Here is a 26096-nt window from a genome sequence, read left to right as displayed (position 1 = left end):
TTTTCCGTTTTTTCGACTGTTTTCCGTACCTTGGAGACATCATGCCTCGTCGGTGTGTTGTCGGAGGGTGTAACAACACGATGAGGGACGAATTCAATTGTCTTATGTGGAGTGTGCATCGATTAGCACGACATGCTAATCGATGCTAACAGAGCAGAAAGGGCAAGAATGTGTGGATATCCTGCGACACTCAAAGCAGATGCATTTTCAACGATAGTCAACGAAATCACAAAGGTGAGTTATGTTTATGTTATTGACTTATGTGCTAATCAGACATATTTGGTCACGGCATGACTGCCAGCTAATCGATGCTATTTAGGCTAGCTGTTTGTACATTTGTAGCTATATTTGTATCCAGCCTTTGCCTCCACCCACATTTAAAGCCAAACAAACACTTACCAATCGACGGATTTAAGTTGCTCCAGTGGTCAAAAGATTCAATCGTTGGTTAGAAGGCGATCGCCGAATAGCTTCAATAGCTATTCGCTCAATAGCTTCAGTTTCCTCTTCAATTTCGTTTTCGCTATCTGCCTCTACACTCCAACCATCCGCTTCAATACATGCGTAATTTGTTGAATCGCTTAAACCGCTGAAATCAGAGTCTGAATCCGAGCTAATGTCGCTATATCTTGCTGTTCTATCCGCCATGTTTGTATTGGCATCACTATGTGACGTCACAGGAAAATGGACAGCTGGATTTACAGATAGCGATAATCAGGCACTTTAAAGCCTTTTTTCAGGATATTCCATGATAGGTAAAATTTTGAAAAAAACTTCGAAAAATAAAATAAGCCACTGGGAACTGATTTTTATTGGTTTTAACCCTTCTGAAATTGTGATAATGTTCCCCTTTTAATTTTCAGTGTTTTATTGTTCATGGTTAATATTGCAAATCCCACTTTCTCTATTTTCATGTACGTTTTGGGTGTCCCATTCAGTAAAAAACTGTAAAATTCAATTACGTTTTTTTGAAGTGGATCTGTCATAACGTTTTTAGAATTCTATCGGACATGGTGACTTTTGTTATTAGTGTTCCTGAAAAAAAGGGACCCAAACACACCGTACAGCAGATTTTTACAACACATTTTGGCATAAAAGTGATGATATATAATATTGTTGGTGTGTATTGCCCTTTGCATTCGTATTTTGCTGTTTGTTACATTTTTGTTAAGTTTTGCTTGCTGTAAAAGATACACAACTGTCGAGGAGCTGGTGTGAGAGGAGAGACGTTCATATGTTAATAAGATGGTCTGTAAAAGCTTTTTTTAGAATTTTATCGGACATTGTGATTTTTGGTATTGGTGTTCCTGAAAAAATTGACCCAAACGCACATAATCTACAGTAGGTTTTTAAAGCTAAATGTGTACGTATAATGTATAAATGCATACACATTGGCTCCCCAGACACTTTTTTTTTTTTTTATCTCAATGTGGCCCCCGAGCCCAAATGTTTACCATGAATTGATTAACGTGGACCCTGACTTAAACAAGTTGAAAAACTTATTCGAGTGTTACCATTTAGTGGTCAATTGTACGGAATATGTACTGTACTGTGCTATCTACTAAAAGTTTCAATCAATCAAAAACTCTGAAGTAAAGGAAACCCTTCTGTGTTTGGGAACTACCGTATTTTTCGGAGTATAAGTCGCTCCGGAGTATAAGTTGCACCTGACAAAAATGCATAATAAAGAAGGAAAAAAACATATAAGTCGCACTTTTTGGGGGAAATTTATTTGATAAAACCCAACACAAAGAATAGACATGTGAAAGGCAATTTAAAATAAATAATAGTGAACAACAGGCTGAATAAGTGTACGTTATGGTATGCCTGGTATGTTAACGTAACATATGGTAAGAGTCATTCAAATAACAACAAACCCCGTTTCCATATGAGTTGGGAAATTGTGTTAGATGTAAATATAAACAGAATATAATGATTTGCAAATCCTTTTCAACCCATATTCAATTGAATACACTACAAACGCAAGATATTTGATGTTCAAACTCATAAACTTTTTTTTTTTGCAAATTGTAATTAACTTAGAATTTCATGGCTGCAACACGTGCCAAAGTAGTTGGGAAAGGGCATGTTCACCACTGTGTTACGTCACCTTTTCTTTTAACAACACTCAATAAACGTTTGGGAACTGAGGAAACTAATTGTTGAAGCTTTGAAAGTGGAATTCTTTCCCATTCTTGTTTTATGTAGAGTTTGTCGTTCAACAGTACGGGGTATCCACTGTCGTATTTTACGCTTCATAATGCGCCACACATTTTTGATGGGAGACAGGTCTGGACTGCAGGCGGGCCAGGAAAGTACCCGCACTCTTTTACTACGAAACCACACTGTTCTAACACGTGGCTTGACATTGTCTTGCTGAAATAAGCAGGGGCTTCCATGATAACGTTGCTTGGATGACAACATATGTTGCTCCAAAACCTGTATGGACCGTTCAGCATTAATGGTGCCTTCACAGATGTGTAAGTTACCCATGCCTTGGGCACTAATACACCCCCATACCATCACAGATGCTGGCTTTTGAACTTTATGCCTATAACAATCCGGATGGTTATTGTCCTCTTTGTTCCGGAGGACACCACGTCCACAGTTTCCAAATATAATTTGAAATGTGGACTCGTCAGACCACAGAACACCTTTCCACTTTGCATCAGTCCATTTTAGATGAGCTTGGGCCCAAGGAAACTGGCAGTATTTCTGGGTGTTGTTGATAAATGGGTTTTGCTTTGCATAGCAGAATTTTAACTTGCACTTACAGATGTAGCAACCAACTGTAGTTACTGACAGTGGTTTTATGAAGTGTTCCTGAGCCCATGTGGTGATATTCTTTACACACTGATGTCTGTTTTTGATACAGTACCGCCAGAGGGATCAACGGTCCGTAATATCATCGCGTACGTGCAGTGATTTCTCCAGTTTCTCTGAATCTTTTGATGATTTTACGGACCGTAGATGGTAAAATCCCTAAATTCCTTGCAATAGCTCATTGATAAATGTTGTTCTAAAACTGTTCGGCAATTTACTTACAAATTGGTGACCCTCGCCTAATCCTTGTTTGTGAATTACTTAGCATTTCATGGAAGCTGCTTTTATACCCAACCATGGCACCCACCTGTTCACAATTAGCCTGCACACCTGTGGGATGTTCCAAATAAGTGTTTGATGAGACGTTCTTAACTTTAGCAGTATTTATTGCAACCTTTCCCAACTTCTTTGTCACGTGTTGCTGGCATCAAATTCTAAAGTTAATGATTATTTGCAAAAAAAAAAAATGTTTATCTGTTCAAACATCGCATATGTTGTCATTGTAGCATATTCAACTGAATATGGGTTGAAAATGATTTACAACTCATTGTATTCTGTTTATATTTACATCTAACACAATTTCCCAACTCATTTGGAAACGGGGATTGTATAACATATAGAACATGCTATATGTTAACCAAACAATCTGTCACTCCTAATTGCTAAATCCAATGAAGTCTAGTCTCTTACGTGAATGAGCTAAATATTTGATATTTTACGGTAATGGGTTAATTTCACACAAGTCGCTCCTGAGTATAAGTCGCACCCCCGCCCAAACTATGAAAAAAAATGACTTATAGTCCGAAAAATACGTTTTTTACTTACTAGAACTACATACTTACATACATACATCCCATCCATCCATTTCCTACCGCTTATTCCCTTTTCTGGGTCGCGGGGGGCGCTGGCGCCTATCTCAGCTACAATCGGGCGGAAGGCAGGGTACACCCTGGACAAGTCGCCACCTCATCGCAGGGCCAACACAGATAGACGGACAACATTCACACTCACATTCACACACTAGGGCCAATTTAGTGTTGCCAATCAACCTATCCCCAGGTGCATGTCTTTGGAAGTGGGAGGAAGCCGGAGTACCCGGAGGGAACCCACGTATTCACGGGGAGAACATGCAAACTCCACACAGAAAGATCCCGAGCCTGGATTTGAACCCAGGACTGCAGGAACTTCGTATTGTGAGGCAGACGCACTAACCCCTCTTCCACCGTGAAGCCCTACTTACATACATACATACTTTATTAGTTATACAATAAAAAATGTGGATTGTTACGTTCATGCTTTGATTTGCAAATATATTGTTGGTAGAGTAACTTGTGACACTCAAATCAATACTTTGGATAATCTGTGCATTTCTTGTTGTACTCATGACTGCATGGGGACCCTTTTTCCAGGCGCACATAAATATACTAAAAATATATGTATCTCATTCTAACTTTACGTGTGATTAATTAAATGAAATTGCCTGTTTGAAATTCACAAGTTTTGTTGTAGATCAGAGTTGGGCAAAAACTTTCACTCGGGGGGCCATATTGAGAGGAAAAAAAGTGTCTGGGGGGGCCAATGTGTATATGTGTATAAATGATATGAACATATTTAGCTGTAAAAATGTGTTGTACTGTATGCATACTAGTCAACCTTGAGACCTCCGAATTAGGGAGATGGGTTAGGGGGGCAATGTTGAGGTGGGTGGAGTTGGGGGGGGGGGGGGTAGCGGGGGTGTATATTGTAGTATCCGGAAGAGTTAGTGCTGCAAGGGGTTCTGAGTATTTGTATTTATGTTGTGTTACAGTGCGGGTGTTCTCCCGAAATGTTTGTCATTCTTGTTTGGTGTGGGTTCACAGTGTGGCGCATATTTGTAAAGTTGTTTATACGCAGAGGTGGGTAATAACGCGCTACATTTACTCCGTTACATCAACTTGAGTAACTTTTGGGATAAATTGTACTTCTAAGAGTAGTTTTTATGCAACATGCTTTTACTTTTACTTGAGTATATTTATAAAGAAGAAACGCTACTTTTACTCCGCTCCATTTATCTACAATCAGCTCGTTACTCGCTACTTTTTTTTTATCGATCTGTTAATGCACGTTTTGTTTGTTTTGATTTTGTCAGATACACATTCAAAGTAGGAACTACGCATGCCTGCGTTTCACCAATCAAATGCAGTCACTGGTGACGTTGAACCAATCAAACAAAACCAGGCCACACGTCGAATCCGACCTAAAAAGTTGAAAAACTTATTGGGGTGTTACCATTTAGTGGTCAATTGTGCAGAATATGTACTGTACTGTGCAATCTACTAATAAAAGTTTCAATCAATCAATCAAAAGTGTAAAGGAAAAAAGACACTTTTTATTTCAACCGTACTTCCCGTCACAAGCCTAAAGACTGATCGCACAGTTCCTGTCTTCACAATAAAAGCGCCGCTCCATCGCGCCTGCGCTAACAAAATAAGAGTCTCCGAAAGCCAGCGCAAATAAGCGAGCAACCTACAGAGTTTGCCGCCAATGTATTTCTTGTAAAGTGTATAAAAACGAATATGGAAGCTGGACAAATAAGATGCCAAAAACCAACGACTTTCATGTGGCATTAGACAGAAAAGAGGAACTTTTTTTCTCCTCCATTTGAAAATGTGGACATTATCAGCACTATACTGTCTGATTCCAATCAATGCAAGTCATCAGAATCAGGTAATACACCAACTTATATTCTTGTCTTCATGAAAGATAGGAATCTATATGTCAAACATGCATGTATATTCATTAAAACACCTTTAACATTTCAACAAAAACGGCAAAATAAAAAACTATAAATGATATACTGTGTATATATATATATATATATATATATATATATATATATATATATATATATATATATATGTGTGTGTGTGTGTGTGTGTATGTACATATGAGGTAGATCACCTCGACTTGGTCATTTATTAAGTAATTGATTAACGTTGAAAAACTTATTGGGGTGTTACCATTTAGTGGTCAATTGTAGGGAATATGTACTGTACTATGCAAACCAATTAATACAAGTTTCAATCAATCAATCAATCAATCAATGCCTACTGAGCCTATGGTGCTGTTAAGTTATTGTGGCTCAATTACCCTTAATGTTTTTATTTTAATGTATTATTATTTAATATATATTATTGTTTTAGTTGCTTAAGAGATATTCCTGGCTCTGAATTTGCTCATTGCTATTTTTATGTTTTTGTGCATTATTTGTTGCCGTAATTGTTAAACGAACAGGTTAATCATCAGTTACTCAGTACTTGAGTAGTTTTTCCACAACATACTTTTTACTTTTACTCAAGTAAATATTTGGATGACTATTCCTTACTTTTACTTGAGTAATACATCTCTAAAGTAACAGTACTCTTACTTGAGTACAATTTCTGGCTACTCTACCCACCTCTGTTTATACGGCAACCCTCAGTGTGACCTGTATGGCTGTTGACCAAGTATGCATGGCATTCACTTGTGTGTGTGTGTGTGTGTGTGTGTGTGTGTGTGTGTGTGTGTGTGTGTGTGTGTGTGTGTGTGTGTGTGTGTGTGTGTGTGTGTGTGTGTGTGTGTGTGTGTGTGTGTGTGTGTGTGAAAAGCCGTAGATGTTATGTGACTGGGCAGGCACGATGTTTGTAAGGAGGAAAAGTGGACGTGATGACAGGTTGTAGATTATACTAAAGGTAGTGCCTTTAAGGCACGCCCCCAATATTGTTGTCCCGGTGGAAATCGGGAGAATTTTGGGAGAATGGTGGCCCCGGTAGATTTCTGGGAGGGGCATTGAATTTCGGGAGTCTCCCGGGAAAATCGTGAGGATTGGCAAGTATGACAGCATGTGTGTTTGGGTCCCTTTTTTTTCCAGGAACACTAATACCACAAGTCACATGTTCGATAGAATTCTAAAAACGTTATGACAGACCACCTCAAAAAACAGAATGGAATTTTACAGTTTTTTACTGAATGGGACACCCACAATTTACATGAAAATAAAGAAAGTGAGATTTGCAATATCAACTATGAATATAGATTTTCCTCTATGCGAAATTGGCCTTAATGTGTGTATATTGTCTGTGTGTATTGGCCCTGTGATGAGGGGGTGACCGACTCAATGGCCTAGTGGTTAGAGTGTCCGCCCTAAGATCGGTACGTCGTGAGTTCAAATCCCGGCCGAGTCATACCAAAGGCTATAAAAATGGGACTCCGCATTAAGGGTCGGAATTGGGGGTTAAATTACCATAAATGATTCCCGGGCGTGGCACCGCTGCTGCCCACTGCTCCCCTCACCTCCCAGGGGGTGATCAAGGGTGATGGGTCAAATGCAGAGAATAATTTCGCCATATCTAGTATGTGTGTGACAATCATTGGTACTTTAACTTGTCCAGGGTGTACACCGCCTTCCACCCGAATGTAGCTGGGATAGGCTTCAGCCACCCCGCAACACACAGAGGGACAAGCGGTAGGAAATGGATGGATAGGTGGCCCCTGAGCTAAAATGAGTTTGACACCCTTGCCTTTGATACTTACCTCTCTGTTATTTTGCTGATCATTATGAGGTACATAATGAAATGAGCTATTCCGTCCCAGTAACACATCATGATGGCATAGGCCGTGCCCAGGTAGGGCTCCCCCTGGAATTCAGACATACACAAATCCTCAACTACAGTAAATACATTGATCGTTTTAAATTTTGGAAAAGATCATGTTTACACTCACTGTTTTACGATAGAACTCCATGAAGCCAGAGATGAAGCCATCGTACTCCAAAGCGCTGGTCAGGTCAATGACACACGTGAAGGAAAATTCTGCAAAAACTGCAAAACACACGTGTGACTGTTGAGAATATTTCATTTTATTACCGGAAGCAAACACTCAATTTTACTATGCATTTTTATACACAAACTGAATGGGCAATTTTAGGATGATTCACAGTTTATAGAGAAGTCATTCAAAATGCAGAAATAGATTCCAATTGAAAAAAATATATGTAAAGACAGAACAATACGGTTATATGGACAGCCATAAGTGTTTACATTTTTGCTTTATATTAATTATTAATTACTTTTTTTTTTTGTCTGGTTTTGTATTTGTTTTGTATCATCCCGTGAGGTGTACTGTATTTTCCGGAGTAAAGGTCGCTCCGGAGTATAAGTCGCACCTGCCTAAAATGCATAATAAAGAAGGGAAAAAACTTGAGTTGCATTTTTGGGGGAAATGTATTTGATAAAACCCAAAAGCGAGAATAGACATTTGAAATGGAATTTTAAATAAATAAAGAACAGTAAACAGGCTGAATAAGTGTACGTTATATGACGCATAAATAACCGAGAGGGTGCCTGGTATGTTAACGTAACATATTATGGTAAGAGTCATTCAAATAACTATAACATATAGAACATGCTGTATGTTTACCAAACAATCTGTCACTCCTAATCGCTAAATCCCATGAAATCTTATACGTCTAGTCTCTTACGTGAATGAGCTAAATAATCCATCCATCCATCAATCTTCTTCCGCTTATCAGAGGTCGGGTCGCGGGGGCAACAGCCTAAGCAGGGAAACTCAGACTTCCCTCTCCCCAGCCACTTCGTCTAGCTCTTCCCGGGGGATCCCGAGGCGTTCCCAGGTCAGCCGGGAGACATAGTCTTCCCAACGTGTCCTGGGTCTTCCCCGTGGCCTCCTACCTGTTGGACATGCCCTAAACACCTCTCTAGGGAGGCGTTCGGGTGGCATCCTGACCAGATGCCTGAACCACCTCATCTGGCTCCTCTCGATGTGAAGGAGCAGCGGCTTTACTTTGAGTTCCTCCCGGATGGCAGAGCGTCTCTCCCTTTCTCTAAGGGAGAGCCCCGCCACACGGCGGAGGAAACTCAATATCCTTTCGGTCATGACCCAAAGCTCATGACCATAGGTGAGGATGGGAACGTAGATCGACCGGTAAATTGAGAGCTTTGCCTTCCGGCTCAGCTCCTTCTTCACCACAACGGATCGGTACAACGTCCGCATTACTGAAGACGCCGCACCGATCCGCCTGTCGATCTCACGATCCACTCTTCCCTCACTCGTGAACAAGACTCCTAGGTACTTGAACTCCTCCACTTGGGGCAGTGTCTCCTCCCCAACCCGGAGATGGCACTCCACCCTTTTCCGGGCAAGAACCATGGACTCGGACTTGGAGGTGCTGATTCTCATTCCGGTCGCTTCACACTGCTGCGAACCGATCCAGTGAGAGCTGAAGATCCCGGCCAGAAGAAGCCATTAGGACCACATCTGCAAGAAGCAGAGACCTAATCCTGCGGTCACCAAACCGGAACCCCTCAACGCCTTGACTGCGCCTAGAAATTCTGTCCATAAAAGTTATGAACAGAATCGGTGACAAAGGACAGCCTTGGCGGAGTCCAACCCTCACTGGAAATGTGTTCGACTTACTGCCAGCAATGCGGACCAAGCTCTGGCACTGATCGTACAGGGAGCGGACCGCCACAATAAGACAGTCCGATACCCCATATTCTTTGAGCATTCCCCACAGGACTTCCCGAGGGACACGGTCGAATGCCTTCTCCAAGTCCACAAAGCGCATGTAGACTGGTTGGGCAAACTCCCATACACCCTCAAGAACCCTACCGAGAGTATAGAGCTGGTCCACAGTTCCACGACCAGGACGAAAACCACACTGTTCCTCCTGAATCCGAGGTTCGACTATCCGGCGTAGCCTCCTCTCCAGTACACCTGAATAAACCTTACCGGGAAGGCTGAGGAGTGTGATCCCACGATAGTTGGAACTTACCCTCCGGTTCCCCTTCTTAAAGAGAGGAACCACCACCCCGGTCTGCCAATCCAGAGGTACCGCCCCCGATGTCCATACGATGCTGCAGAGTCTTGTCAACCAAGACAGCCCCACAGCATCCAGAGCCTTAAGGAACTCCGGGCGGATCACATCCACCCCCGGGGCCTTGCCACAGAGGAGCTTTTTAACTACCTCAGCAACCTCAGCCCCAGAAATAAGAGAGTCCACCACAGATTCCCCAGGCACTGCTTCCTCATAGGAAGACGTGTTGGTGGGATTGAGGTCTTCGAAATATTCCTTCCACCTATCCACAACATCCGCAGTTGAGGTCAGCAGAACACCATCCGCACCATACACGGTGTTGATAGTGCACTGCTTCCCCTTCCTGAGGTGGCGGACAGTGGTCCAGAATCGCTTCGAAGCCGTCCGGTAGTCGTTTTCCATGGCTTCCCCGAACTCCTCTTATGTCCGAGTTTTTTCCTCCGCGACCGCTGAAGCTGCACACCGCTTGGCCTGTCGGTACCTGTCCACTGCCTCCGGAGTCCTATGAGCCAAAAGAACCCGATAGGACTCCTTCTTCAGCTTGACGGCATCCCTCTCCGCTGGTGTCCACCAAGGGGTTTTAGGATTGCCGCCCCGACAGGTACCAACTACCTTGCGGCCACAGCTCCGATCAGCCGCCTCGACAATAGAGGTGCGGAACATGGTCCACTCGGACTCAATGTCCATCACCTCCCTCGTGACATGTTCGAAGTTCTTCCGGAGGTGGGAATTGAAACTTTCTCTGACAGGAGACTCTGCCAGACGTTCCCAGCAGACTCTCACAATGCGTTTGGGCCTGCCAGGTCTGTCCGGCATCCTCCCCCACCATCGCAGCCAACTCACCACCAGGTGGTGATCAGTAGAAAGCTCCGCCCCTCTCTTCACCTGAGTGTCCAAAACATAAGGCCGCAAATCCGATGACACAACTACAAAGTCGATCATGGAACTGCGGCCTCGGGTGTCCTGGTGCCAAGTGCACATATGGACACCCTTATGTTTGAACATGGTGTTTTTTATGGACAAACTGTGACGAGCACAAAAGTCCAATAACAAAACAACACTCGGGTTCAGATCCGGGCGACCATTCTTCCCAATCACGCCTCTCCAGGTTTCACTGTCGTTGCCAACGTGAGCGTTGAAGTCCCCCAGTAGGACAAGGGAATCACCCGGGGGAGCACTTTCCAGTACTCCCTCGAGTGTACCCAAAAAGAGTGGGTACTCTGAACTGCTGTTTGGTGCGTAAGCACAAACAACAGTCAGGACCCGTCCCCCCACCCGAAGGCGGAGGGAGTCTACCCTTTCGTCCACCGGGTTGAACTCCAACGTGCAGGCTTTGAGCCGGGGGTCAACCAGAATTTCCACCCCAGCCCGTCGCCTCTCCCGTCGCCTCTCACTGCCGGCAACGCCAGAGTGGAAGAGTGTCTAGTCCCTCTCGAGAGAAGTGGTTCCAGAGCCCTTGCTGTGCGTCAAAGTGAGTCCGACTATATCCAGCCGGAACTTCTCCACTTCGTGCACTAGCTCAGGCTCTTTCCTCCCCAGTGAGGTGACGTTCTATGTCCCAAGAGCTAGCTTCTGTAGCCGAGGATCGGACCGCCAAGTGCCCTGCTTTCAGCTGCCGCCCAGCTCACATTGCACCCAACCTCTATGGCCCCTGCTATGGGTGGTGAGCCCAATGGAGGGGTGACCCACGTTGCCCTTTCGGGCTGTGCCCGGCCGGGCCCCATGGGAACAGGCCGGGCCACCAGGCGCTCGCCATCGTGCCCCACCTCCGGGCCTGGCTCCAGAGGGGGGAAATCTGGGTCCATGTTTTGTCTTCTTCATAAAGGTCTTCGAGCTGCTCTTTGTCTGATCCCTCACCGAGAACCGGTTTGCCTTGGGAGACCCTACCAGGGGGCTTTATGCCCCCGGACAACATAGCTCCTCGGATCATTGGGACACGCAAACTCCTCTACCACGATAAGGTGGCAGCTCAGAGAGGAGGAGCTAAATAATATAATTTGATATTTTACGGTAATGTGTTAATCATTTCAAACATAAGTCACTCCTGAGTATAAGTCACACCCCCGGCCAAACTGAAAAAAAACTGTGACTTATAGTCCAAAAAATACGGTATATTGCTTTTTGTTCGCTTCTTACTTCATGAAGTTTTGCACTTGCGTTTTTTTTTTTTTGTGTGTGTTTTTTGTTTGTTGTCATTATATTTGGATGTATTTGTTTGATGTGTATGCTATCCATTAAAGGCCTACTGAAACCCACTACTACGGACCACACAGTCTGATACTTTATATATCAATGACGAAATATTAACATTGCAACACATGCCAATACGGCCTTTTTAGTTAACTAAAGTGCAATTTAAAATTTCCCGGGAGTTTCTTCTTGAAAACGTCGCGTAATGACGTATACGTGTGACGTCACGGGCTGTTAGGAAATATGAGCGCTGCGCACACACACAGCTAAAAGTCGTCTGCTTTAACCGCATAATTACACAGTATTTTGGAGATCTGTGTTGCTGAATCTTTTGCAATTTGTTCATTTAATATTGGAGAAGTCAAAGTAGAAAGATGGCATTGGGAAGCTTTAGCTTTTAGCCACACAAACACACGGTGATTCCTTGTTTAAAATTCCCGGAGGTGAAACTTTACCATGGATCACAGCGGTCAAGCGAACATGAATCACAACCGAATGTCAACCAGCAGGTTTTGGTGAGAAAATTGTGGTAAAAAGTCTCTTCTTACCGGAGATCGGCTGAGCTTGCGCTGTCCATAAAGCTGCCGTCGACTTCCCTGAGACATTGGCGTCAAAACACCCGTGGACACACACCTCCGACTATCAGGTACTGTTAAACTCACTGAAACACTGGCGACACAATAGAAAGATAAGGAATTTCCCAGAATGATGTCTAAAAACATCTGAATCCGTCCCAATGCAATCGCGTTTTTTTTCTTTCTCTACTTTGTCGCTATCAATATCCTCAAACACGAATCTTTCATCCTCGCTCAAACTAATGGGGAAATTGTTGTTTTCTCGGTCCGAATAGCACTTTTTGTTGGAGGCTCCCATTAAAAACAATGTGAATATGTGAGGAGCCATTAACATGTGACCTCATCGTCTGCGACTTCCATTAGAGGCAGGGCTTTTCTGTTAGCGGCCAAAAGTTGCGAACTTTATTGTGGATGTTCTCTACTAAATCCTTTCAGCAAATGATCAAGTATGACACATAAAATGAACCTGCTATCCCCGTTTAAATAAGAAAATCTCATTTCAGTAGGCCTTTAAGTAAGACTACGTTATGTTGAAGGAGGCAGGAAAATATAACATTTTCTTCAACTTTATTTTTTGCGAATATTAGCTCATTTGGAATTTGATGCCTACATGTTTAAAAAAAGCTGGCACAAGTGGCAAAAAAAGACCTGCGAAAGTTGAGGAATACTCATCAAACACTTATTTGGAACATCCCACAGGTGTTCAGGCTAATTGGGAACAGGTGGGTGTCATGATTGGGTATAAAAGCAGCTTCCATGAAATGCTCAGTCATTCACAAACAAGGATGGGGCGAGGGTCACCACTTTGTGAACAAATGCGTGAACAAATTGTCCAACAGTTTAAGAACAACATATCTCAACCAGCTATTGCAAGGCATTTAGGGATTTCACCATCTACGTCCGTAATATCATCAAAAGGTTCAGAGAATCTGAACATAACATTGAATGCCCGTGACCTTGGATACCTCAGGCGGTACTGCATCAAAAAGCGACATCAGTGTGTAAAGGATATCATCACATGGGCTCAAGAACACTTCAGAGAACCACTGTCAGTAACTGCAGTTTGTCACTACATCTGTAAGTGCAAAATAAAACTCTACAATGCAAAAACAAAGCCATTAATCAACAACACCCAGAAACGCCCCCTGTTTTTGCTGGGCCCGTGCTCATCTAAGATGGACTGATGCAAAGTGGAAAAGTGTTCTGTGGTCCACATTTCAAATTGTTTTTGGAAACTGTGAACGTCGTGTCGTCCGGCACAAAGAGGAAACGAAGCATGCGGATTGTTCTAGGTGCAAAGTTCAAAATCCATCTGATCCAGGCTCGGGATCTTTCTGTGTGGAGTTTGCATGTTCTCCCCGTGAATGCGTGGGTTCCCTCCGGGTACTCCGGCTTCCTCCCACTTCCAAAGACATGCACCTGGGGATAGGTTAATTGGCAACACTAAATTGGCCCTAGTGTGTGAATGTGAGTGTGAATGTTGTCTGTCTATCTGTGTTGGCCCTGTGATGAGGTGGCGACTTGTCCAGGGTGTACCCTGCCTTCCGCCCAATTGTAGCTGAGATAGGCGCCAGAGCCCCCCGTGACTCCGAAAGGGAATAAGCGGTAGAAAATGGATGGATGGATGGATGGTATGGGGGTGTATTAATGCCCAAGGCATGGGTAACTCTACACCTTAAATCAGTGAAGGCACCATTAATGCTGAAAAGTACATACAGGTTTTGGAGTAACGTCTTTTTCATGAACGCCCCTGCTTATTTCAGCAAGACAATGTCTAGCCACATTCTGCACGCGTTACAACAGCGTGGCTTCATAGTAAGTGTGCGGGTAATAGACTAGCCTGCCTGTAGGCCAGACCTGTCTCCCATTTGAAAATGTGTGGCGCAATATGAAGCCGAAAATACCACCACGGAGACCCCGGACTGTTAAACAACTTAAGCTGTACATCAAGCAAGAATGGGAAAGAATTCCACTTGAAAAGCTTTAAAAATTGGTCTCCTCAGTTCACAAACTGTTACTTAGTGTTGTTAAAAGGAAAGGCCATGTAACAGAGTGGTAAAAATGCCCCTGTGCCAACTTTTTTGCGATGTGTTGCTGTCATTAAATTCTGAAATTATTTGCAAAAAAAAAGGTAGGTTTCTCAGTTTGAACATTAAATATCTTGTCTTTGCAGTCTATTCAATTGAATATAAGTTGGAAAGGATTTGCAAGTCACTGTATTCTGTTTTTATTTACGATGTACACAACGTGCCGACTTTGCTACTTTTGGTTTTTGTAATATCGCTTAAAAAAAAAAAAGGAATAAATGTGGAATGAAAGAGCAAACAAGTGAAATGTAAGTGGAAAAAGTTAAAAGTTGACGTTAAAAAAGCTGACATGCAGGCATTTTTTTAGTTAAAAGTATTTTCAAATCATTGAATTCTTATTTTTATTTACCATTTACACAATGTGCCAATTACACTGGTTTAGAGTTGTGTTATTTTCTATTGTGATTATTATTATTTATTCATCTATTTATCTACATTTTTGTTTTTAATCTGTACAGCCAATTGGGGCAGTAGTGGCTATGTTTTTAAAGTTCACTATATCAATAAATAAAGGGCTTCACGGTGGCAGAGGGGTTAGTGCGTCTGCCTCACAATACGAAGGTCCTGCAGTCCTGGGTTCAAATCCAGGCTCGGGATCTTTCTGTGTGGAGTTTGCATGTTCTCCCCGTGAATGCGTGGGTTCCCTCCGGGTACTCCGGCTTCCTCCCACTTCCAAAGACATGCACCTGGGGATAGGTTGATTGGCAACACTAAATTGGCCCTAGTGTGTGAATGTTGTCTGTCTATCTGTGTTGGCCCTGTGATGAGGTGGCGACTTGTCCAGGGTGTACCCCGCCTTCCGCCCGATTGTAGCTGAGATAGGCGCCAGCGCCCCCCGTGACCCCGAAAGGGAATAAGCGGTAGAAAATGGATGGATGGATGGATATATCAATAAATTAACCTTGACCTGTATTAAAGTGTGTGTGTGTGTGTGTGTGTGTGTGTGTGTGTGTGTGTGTGTGTGTGTGTGTGTGTGTGTGTGTGTGTGTGTGTGTGTGTGTGTGTGTTGTGTGTGTGTGTGTGTGTGTGTGTGTGTGTGTGTGTGTGTGTGTGTGTGTGTGTGTGTGTGTGTGTGTGTGTGTGTGTGTGTGTGAGAGTGAGCGAACAGGGCTGAAAATGCGTGTTACAGACTACAATTAGCCATTTTGTCATATAGGAATGCAAAAAGGGGCAACTTTAGGGCCTTTGAACGTCACATTGAGTCCCAGAAAATGTCACAATGGCGCATTGCGATTGGTGGCATGAACGTGCAGGTGAAATGAGCCCCTATAGGAACAGCTGACAAAAATAACAGGTTGTGCAGGTAGACATTCAGTGTGGCACACGAGAAACAATGCACCAATGTCGAGGGGCAGGTGACTCTGGTATATAAACCCTCCCTGATTGCCAAGCAGGAACAGGCGAGGACGAAGCGTTTAGAAGCAGGGGTAAGTCACTGTAGAACAGGGGTCGGCAACCAAAAATGTAGTAAGAGCCATATTGGACCAAACATACAAAAAAGTAATCCGTCTGGAGCCGCAAAAAATGTGTTATAATGAAGGTGACACATGATGTGTCTATATTAGCAATATTAGACTACTATCAAAATGACTGTGTCGCAGGCTGACGCAAATCTTCATTGACAGAAATGTTGAAATGTAATATTTATTCTACATATTTTTACAACATTGGAGAACATTAGTAAAACTTTTTAGAGGGTGATAACTCCTGGAAATGACTGGCTTTTAATGTCCAAAGGTATAGATGTGTGTGTCCAAGTTAAAGAAAACGGCAGGCTTTCTTCTTCTAATGGATTTATTACAATCTTTGCATGCTGTGTAATGTTTGCTGTGGTCTGGAACAACATGGCACACAACTATCTGAAATGCAGCCAATATTACATACAGATAATGAGTCATGCAAATAAATACACACCCAACACAAAGGAAATTATATGAGCTCAAATATTCCTACAACCAAGGCATAATGATGCAATATTTACATACATCTAGCCTAATTAACATGTTAACATCGATAAACTTGCAGTCATGCAGTGAGCAAATGTGCCAGATTAGCACTCTGTAACAAGTCAATATCAAAAAAGGCCACTTTTGTATTTTCACGCACAGTATAAAATGTTTGTTGGACAAAATGAAACAAAGGAGTGGCATAAAAGGCGTCTGTGTGGCAGCGTCTGAGAAAGTTAAACACGCAAACAAACTGTTGAGTCACAGTCCACACAGTGAGTTCAAGGGCCGCTGAAATTAGTGGGACAAGACAGCGCTCGCCAAATACGTTCACCAGTGTTATAATGAAGGCGACACGTGTCTATATTAGCAATATTAGACTACTATCAAAATGACTGTGTCGCAGGCTGACGCAAATCTTCATTGACATGTTGAAATGTAATATTTATTCTACATATTTTTACAACATTGGAGAACATTAGTAAAACTTTTTAGAGGGTGAAAACTCCTGGAAATGACTGGCTTTTAATGTCCAAAGGTATAGATGTGTGTGTCCAAGTTAAAGAAAACTGCAGGCTTTCTTCTTCTAATGGATTTATTACAATCTTTGCATGCTTTGTAATGTTTGCCGTGGTCCGGAACAACATGGCACACAACTATTTGAAATGCAGCCAATATTACATACAGGTCATGAGTCATGCAAATAAATACACACCCAACACAAAGGAAATTAAATGAGCTCAAATATTCCTACAACCAAGGCATAACCATGCAATATTTACATACATCTAGCCTAATTAACATGTTAACATCGATTTGCTTGCAGTCATGCAGTGACCAAATGTGCCAGATTACCACTCTATAACAAGTCAATATCAAAAAAGGCCACTTTTGTATTTTCACGCACGGCATAAAATGTTTGGTGGACAAAATGAAACAAAGGAGTGGCATAAAAGGCGTCTGTGTGGCAGCGTCTGAGAAAGTTACACATGCAAACAAACTGTTGAGTCACAGTCCACACGGTGAGTTCAAGGGCCGCTGAAATTAGTGGGACAAGACAGCGCTCACCAAATACGCTCATCAGTAAAGCATAAACACAAACATATTTAACAGTGGGTTTGTCCTCCTACAGACACCATATTACGACTAAAAATATATTTTTCATCCCAAATTTTTTCCCATTTCCATACATTTTTGAAGAAGCTCCATGGAACCACCAGGGCGTCGCTCAAGAGCCGCATGTGGCTCTCGAGCCGCAGGTTGCTGACCCCTGCTGAATTAACCATAAAACAGAAGTAAGAGCGCTAGACGGGAATAAACAAAGGAAAAACAACACAAAACCCCAAAACTGCCATGCAAACTGTAACACAAAATATGTATATTGACTAACAAAATAACAGTTTGGAATTGGAGGCTATTAGAAAAACAGTTATGTTACTTTTATGTGACACTGAACCAGAGGATTTTGACATTGCATTAGAAGACGTTAGTACAGTAGTTTGATTTCTGCATCAGAGAATAAGAAAATTGCATTACACTTTTGATGGATGGTAACTGGCAACTTTAAAGCCCCACTTAAAGGCCTACTGAAATGAGAATTTCCTATTTAAACGGGGATAGCAGGTCCATTTTATGTGTCATATTTGATCATTTCGCAATATTGCCATATTTTTGCTGAAAGGATTTAGTAGAGAACATCGACGATAAAGTTTGCAACTTTTGGTCTCTAATAAAAAAGCCTTGCTTGTACCGGAAGTAGCAGACGATGACGTCACTCGTGTGAGGCCTCCTCAGAGAAAGCGACAATTTCCCCATTAATTTGAGCGAGGATGAAAGATTCGTGGATGAGGAAATTTAGAGTGAAGACCTAGAAAAAAAAGGTTAAAAAAAAAAGTGATTCAGATGTTTTTAGACACATTTACTATGATAATTCTGGGAAATCCCTTATCTGCCTATTGTGTTGCTAGTGTTTTAGCGAGTTAAAGAGTACCTTAAAGTCGGCGGGGTGTGGCCACGGGTGTTTTGACGCCAGAGTCTCTGAGAGAAGTCACGGCAGCAGGTGGACGCTGGCTCCGCTGATCACCGGTAAGAGGCGACTTATTTCCACAATTTTCTCACAGAAAACTGCCGGTTGACATGTAGTCGTGATCCATGTTCGCTTGACCGCTCTGATCCATAGTAAAGCTTCACCACCGGGAATTTTAAACAAGGAAACATTGTGTGTTTGTGTGGCTAAAGGTTAAAAGCTTCCCACCTCCATCTTTCTACTTTGACTTCTCCATTATTAATTGAACAAATTGCCAAAAAATTCAGCAACACAGATGTCCAAAATACTGTGTAATTGCGCGATGAAAAGAGACGACTTTTAGCCGCAAGTGGTGCTGGGCTAATAAGTACCCTCCAACCAATAACGTCACTAACACGCGTCATCATTCCGCGACGCTTTCAAGAGGAAACTGCTGGAAATTAAAAATTGTAATTTAGTAAACTAAAATGGCCGTATTGGCATGTGTTGCAATGTTAAGATTTCTTCATTGATATATAAACTACCAGACTGTGTGGTCGGTAGTAGTGGGTTTCAGTAGGCCTTTAAAAGAACTTTCAGTTTTGGTTGATTTTGTCGGCGCCAGTGGGCCAAAGCGGTAGTGTTTTGCCTGAAGGAAGACCACATTTCCCATGAGGACCAGCCAATAGCGTCGTAAATAACCGTCAGAAACTCCTGTCACGTACATGCAAACCGACACAATAATACCACAATCTGAGACTAAGACTGATCTTCTTCCCACACTAGGAACATACTTATTTTACCCAAACTTTGCGATCATCGCATTGCTCTTTCTTTATACGGTCATTTTGACTTTGTTGCGTAGCTGGTCGTGTCAGTGTGGAACTGTGAACTATTTATTGCTACCACGAATATTTCCGATAGCTCACATTAGCAGTTTAATTTGAGCATTGAAAGGTATTTACTTGGGTTGTCCCTATACCAATATTTTGGTACCAGTACAAAAATGTATTTTGATACTTTTCGGTAACTTTCGATGCTTGTCTGAAAAAAGGGGACCACAAACAATGGTAATGTTGGCTTTATTTTAACAAAAAAAATTACAATAGCTGAGATAGGCGCCAGCGCCCCCCGCGACCCCAAAAGGGAACAAGCGGTAGAAAATGGATGGATGGATGGATTAAACGCATGTCTTATTATAATCAAATAACAATTTTGTCCTTAAATAAAAGAGTGAGCATACTATACAACTTGTCTTTTAGTAGTAAGTAAAAAAAACAAATTCTCCTAATTTAGCTGGTGACATATGCGGTAAACTATTGTGTCATTTATCATTCTACTGTTTTGTCAACATCGTGAGGGACAAACTGTAAAAATTAATAATTTATCCACTTAATTTACTTTTATATGCTTAGTTTCTGTTTTAACATGTTCTATCTAAACTTCTGTTAAAAATGTAATCACTTATTCTTCTGTTGTTTGGATGCTTTACATTAGTTTTGGATGATACCACAAATTTATGTAGCGATCCGATACCAAGTTGTTACAGGATCATACATTGGTCATATTCAAAGTCTTTGTGTGTCCAGGGATGTATTTCCTGAGTTTATAAACATAATTTTTTAAAAAGTAAAAAAAAATTTGTGACAATAAAAAATATCGATGTCATCCACAGTAGTATTGCCTAGATACACTATGGTACTTGGTATCATTGCAGTGGATGTCATGTGTACACTTATACAGATCAGCAGGTACCACAAAGTAAGAAAAATTGCTTTTGCATAATATTGCGGAACAAAACTGTGGAAGACTTGCCCTTCTGGGTTCTTCCGACCACCAGTCACTGACATGACAGCTTCGTTCATAATTCTGAACAATGCTTTATTTTGCAATATGAGTCTTTTTTTTTTGGTGCTTTCCAACTATCATCTTTTTACTTAAATGAGCACACAAATGGTTTCCCTCCGGTGTGTCGTCTGTCTCGCTCTCGCTCGCACTCCACCACCAACTGCCCTTTCCTTTCCGCCTACTGCCTTTTAACAGAGCTACAGGTGATTAGATAAGCAGTCCCAGGTTTATCATCCACGCACCTGTAGGTCCGCAGGCCACGCCCCCACCAACACACACACACACACACACACAAAAACACCAGATAATTTCGTACCCTATACACACACCATAATAATACTCGTATCCATCAAGCGGTGTGGCTTTATAGCTTACCAAAGTCGTACTAAAACATTTTGATATATTTTTGAGTGCTGTGTGTAATGTTCCATATTTTCAATGGAACATATAAAATGTTGGTGTTGTTTGAGTCATATTGCAGTCTACCCGTATCTCTTATGTTTGACTGCCATCTACTGGTCACACTTATCATTACATCATGTACCAAATTAAATAGCTTCATGGTGGGTAAGTTCAACCAAACTTATTCCATACATTAAGCGCACCGGGTTATAAGGCGCACTGTCGGGTTTTGAGAGAGAAAAAAAAAAAGATTTGCATCAGAAATAAATTCAAGTTTGACTAAATAAATGGGGTTAGTGCGTCTGCCTCACAATATGAAGGTCCTGAGTAGTCCTGGGTTCAATCCCGGGCTCGGGATCTTTCTGTGTGGAGTTTGCATGTTCTCCATGCGACTGCGTGAGTTCCCTCCGGGTACTCCGGCTTCCTCCCACCTCCAAAGACATGCACCTGGGGATAGGTTGATTGGCAACACTAAATTGGCCCCAGTGTGTGAATGTGAGTGTGAATGTTGTCTATCTGTGTTGGCCCTGCGATGAGGGGCCACTTGTCCAGAGTGTACCCCGCCTTCCGCCCGAATGCAGCTGAGATAGGCTCCCGTGACTACAAAAAGGGACAAGTGGTAGAAAATGGATGGATGGATGTTTGATGCGCCGACAATCTTTCAAGCGGTGCAGCTTCATAGCTTACCAAAGACATACTTAAACATTTTGATAGACTTTTGAGCGCTGTGTGTAATGTTCTATATTTTCAATGGAACATATAAAATGATGTTTATCCATCCATCCATCCATCCATTTTCTATTGCTTGTCCCCTTTGGGGTCGCGGGGGGTCGCTGTAGCCTGTCTCAGCTCCGATGAGGTGGTGACTTGTCCAGGGTCTACCCCGCCTACCGCCTGATTGCAGCTGGTGTTGTTTATTTGAGTCATATTACAGTTTACACATATCTCTTATGTTTGACTGCCATCTACTGGTGACACTTATTACACCGTGTACCAAATAAAATTGCTTCAAGGTGGGTAAGCTCAATCAAACTTATTCCATACATTAAGCGCCCCGGGTTATAAGGCGCACTGTCGAGTTTTGAGAGAAAAAAAAAAAGATTTGCATCATAAATACATTTTAAGTTGGATTAAATAAATGGGATTAGTGCATCTGCCTCACAATATGAAGGTCCTCGGTAGTCCTGGGTTCAATCCCGGGCTCGGGTTCTTTCTGTGTGGAGTTTGCCTAAATTGGCCTTAGTGTGTAATTGTGAGTGTGAATGTTGTCTGTCTATCTGTGTTGGCCCTGCGATGAGGCGGCAACTTGTCCAGGGTGTACCCCGCCTTTGGCCCGAATGCAGCTGGGGTAGGCTCCAGCAACCCCAAAAAGGGACAAGCGGTAGAAAATGGATGGATAAATAAATATAAAAAATTGTTTCACATAAATGGAAAAAATTTGAAATTGTTTGGTAATGTCCTCCATAATTAAATTCTGTGTAGGGTCCCAATTAGTGTGCTAGACAGATACACAACACTAGATTGCGAAGCTTTAGGGGTTTTTTTGTGTTTGCATGTGGGTGTAGCATGGCAACAAATTTGCCTTTTGTTAAACGACTATTAATTCTATTAATAACTTTGTTCCATAAGGTCAAACATTTGTATGTGATAAAAGTCTTGTGAAATTTTCGACTATTATCACAGTACCAAATGCTGGTGACGGTAAAAGTCTAAATATTATAGGTGTTGTGCATTTAAAAACCCCTCTTGGACGTCATTGCAGCTCCCTCGGGACACATTTCACATGAACCGCGAAATGAGGCGAAGCGTGGGTGTAAATATCAACAAGTGCATCAATAAGCTATGATGGTGAATTAGCCCGCACTGCAACGAATGCGCACAACAGCAATTAGAGCGGTTGTGAGTCGAAATGTGAGCGGTGAAAGCTGCTCATCATCTCCAAGCAGCAAATAAATGATTTATACCAAGGTGTTCATTATAAATTAAGCCTGGAGTAGTGAGACGGGGGCTGCTTTGCATCGGCTCTATGGTAAACAGTCTATTCTAAAGCGCTTATTTCAGCTCAGAGCAAAACAAACACTTGAATGAAACATCTTTGTTGTCTGAATAATCTTTTGTGTACCGGAACTCTTAATTTTCCAAAGTGTCCCAATAGGTTGCACTTCAAAATATATGAAACCCATGAAAAAGTGAGGAACACATCGGCAATGAATGATAACTGATTAAATAGTAAGCACTATCCTCTCAACTTTAATACAGAAAAAAGCAGAAGTAGTCAAATAAGGAGTAAAATGTACTAATATTAGATCTGCTGTTGGTTGCATTCTACCCTTTCAAAGCTAACTGTCCGAGGCAGACAGCCACCTCACCCTCAAGTTCTGTTTGGTTCAGGGTAGGGTTGTCCAGATTCCAATATTTTGGTACCGGTACTAAAAAGCATTTCGATACTTTTCTAAATAAAGCGGACTGCATTTTTGGCTTTATTTTTAACAAAAAATCTTAGGGTACATTAAACAAATGTTTATTATTGCTAGTTTGTCCTTAAATAAAATAGTGGACATACAAGACAACTTGTCTTTTATTAGTAAGCAAACAAAGGCTCCTAATTTGTCTGCAGTAACATGGTGTCATTTCTCATTGTAATATTTTGTGAAAATTATGGGAGACAAGCTGTAAAAATGTATTTAATCCACATGTTCATTTACTGTTAATATCTGCCTACTTTCTCTTAACATGTTCTATCTACACTTCTGTTAAAATGTAATAATCACTTATTCTTCTGTTGTTCGATACTTTACATTAGTTTTGGATGATACCACAAATTTGGCTATAAATCCGATACCAAGTAGTTACTGGATCATACATTGGTCATATTCAAAGTCCTAATGTGAGTTTATAAACATAATATGAATTTTTTTTAAAGTAAAAAAGATTTTTGTCAGGCTTGGCTCTGACAGTCTGGTTATGTTTTAGTTTTTCCTGTTTGTGTTACTTCCTGTCAGCACTCTTATTTTGGTTCAGTTTCCTGCTTGTCTCCCTGAGCGCTGTTTAAACTTACCTGCTGCTGTTTGGCACCTGGCCACACCTGGTGTCAATCAGCCAGCTGCTATTTAGACCTGCCTTGCCCTCCAGTGTAGGCTGGAGTATTGTCGTTTAAGCTGTAGCTACTACCTGTATGCTGAATCCTTATAGCTGTTAGCCGTTTCCTGTGAGCTGTCTTCTAGTTCCTCATTTCCTGTTTTCCTGGTGTTTTGGTGTTTCCTGTCTCCTAATTCCTGGTTTGTGTTGTATCTTTATTTTGGACATTAAGTTATGTTTTCCTGCACCAAGCCTACCGTCTCTGCATCTTGGTGTTCATCACCACCAATTTGTGATAATGTAATCATAATAGTATCCACGAGATACGCTATCATTACAGTGGATGTCAGGTGTAGATCCACCGATGGCGTTTGTTTACATTCAGGCGCGCAAGCTTTTGTTAGCGGTGACGCCGGTGAGCTGTTTTGTCTTACTACAGCGTGTAGTGAAGCATGTTTAGCTATTCCTCGTCCTGCAGGGATGATACTTCTAAGAAACTCACTTTATTTGTCGCCATGGAGGCGAGGATTAGTGATTGAGAAGAAGCTAAAACACAGCAGACTGCGGATGAATGTTTGCTGCTAGCTTGCTAGCTAGCTAGCCATGTCTCAAAGCACCTCTTCCTGAGGGCATTTCAGTGTTATAAGTTCACCTTTATCGTCAGTTTTTAGGCCAAAATCTGTGATTGTGCGCTGCCGAACATGCTCCTCTGCACCTAGAACCAGCAATGTGGCGCAACGTCATGCCCTGGAACTGGTACTTTTCAGAGTATAGTACCGTTTTGGACTAATTAGTAACACAATACTATCCTAGTACCAGTAAACCGTACAACCCTCGTTCAGGGGCGTAGCACCTAATTCTGGGCCCCGATACGCAAGACTCCTAAAGCAACCACATCGCAACCTAAACCCAAACGTTGCTGCACCATACAAACACACACTTAAGGCCTGATCTACTAAAGGTTTGCGTGTATTAAAACACGTGCAAACTGGATTTTGCACGGGAAGCTGATCTACTATGAAATTACAAAAATGCAGATATATTAGATTTTTTTGTGAATGTGACTGTGTAGACATTTTCCTCTTGTGGTGGGCTCTCTATTCTATGAAGAATTTTGAAGTAATCTTCCTTTTTCTTTTTTAGCTCAATTTTTGTTTCATCTGACCAGAGAACTTTCCTCCAAAAGATAGATAGATAGATAGATAGTACTTTATTGATTACTTCAGGAAAATTTAAATTCCAGCAGCAGTGTACAGAGTTGAGATCAATTTAAAAAGTAAATCATGGGGGATAAATGGATACAAAATTGAAAAATATTACAATAAAAATAAAAAGCAACAATTGGAATAAAAATATAACAGTAAATTAAGAACATAACAGGAGAAACTACGCCTAAAAAGGTCTTATCTTTGTCCATATGATGTCAGATGAAACAAAAATTGAGCTGTTTGGCCACAATACCCAGCAACAGGTTTGGAGGAGAAAAGGTGAGGCCTTTTAAGCCCAGGAACACCTGGGCTTATGCTCTGGGCCTGTTTTGCTGCCAATAAAACTGGTGCTTTTCAAAGAGTAAATGGGACAATGAAAAAGGAGGATTACATCCAAATTCTTCAGGATAAGCTAAAATTATCAGCCCGGAGGTTGGCTCTTGGGCGCAATTGGGTGTTCCAACAGCACAATGACCCCAAACACACGTCAAAAGTGGTAAAGGAATTGTCTAAATCTGGCTAGAATTAAGGTTTTAGAATGGCCTTTTCTCAAAGTCCTGACTTAAACATGTGGACAATGCTGAAGAAACAAGTCCATGTCAGAAAACCAACAAATTTAGCTGAACTGCACCAATTTTGTCAGGAGTGGTCAAAAATTCTACCAGAAGCTTGTGGATGGCTACCAAAAGCGCCTTATTGCAGTGAAACATTTTCAGTAGACCCATAACAAATTCATAAAAGAACAAACTTCATGCATGTTTTTTGTGACCAACAAGTATGTGCTCCAATCACTCTATCATTTAAAAAAAAAAGTTGTAGAAATGATTGGAAACTCAAGACAGCCATGACATTATGTTCTTTACAAGTGTATGTAAACTTTTGCCCACGACTGTATACGATCACTCTTGAAGAAAACTACTTCCAGACATATTTGTTGGTATGTACTGTAATGTGTTGTGCAGATAGCAGACGTCAAAACAAACACATCCTGATAAGTGAAGCTCGCAAAGGACAAAAACACATATCGCCGCTCGGGTGTACGAACATCCCCTTAATCCTTGTCACAAACCAGTTTATCTCT

General features: G+C 41.8%; 1 protein-coding gene across 1 annotated transcript in view; it reads right to left on the bottom strand.

Moving 5' to 3' along the window:
* tm6sf2b (transmembrane 6 superfamily member 2b) overlaps positions 1 to 26096 on the bottom strand; it is a 74414-nt gene that overhangs the window by 34564 nt on the left and 13754 nt on the right. The window contains exons 3-4 of the mRNA XM_061887920.1: positions 7564 to 7661; positions 7375 to 7478 (exon numbers count right to left, since the gene is read on the bottom strand). Of these exons, the coding sequence (XP_061743904.1) occupies positions 7375 to 7478; positions 7564 to 7661 (202 nt within the window). The remainder of the gene's footprint in view (positions 1 to 7374; positions 7479 to 7563; positions 7662 to 26096) is intronic.

This window comes from Nerophis ophidion, linkage group LG26 (assembly GCF_033978795.1).
Source record: "Nerophis ophidion isolate RoL-2023_Sa linkage group LG26, RoL_Noph_v1.0, whole genome shotgun sequence".
Lineage (NCBI taxonomy): Eukaryota > Metazoa > Chordata > Actinopteri > Syngnathiformes > Syngnathidae > Nerophis > Nerophis ophidion.
The sequence above is the reverse complement of the archived record's forward strand: the minus strand, read 5'-3'. Positions and strand labels throughout refer to the sequence as shown.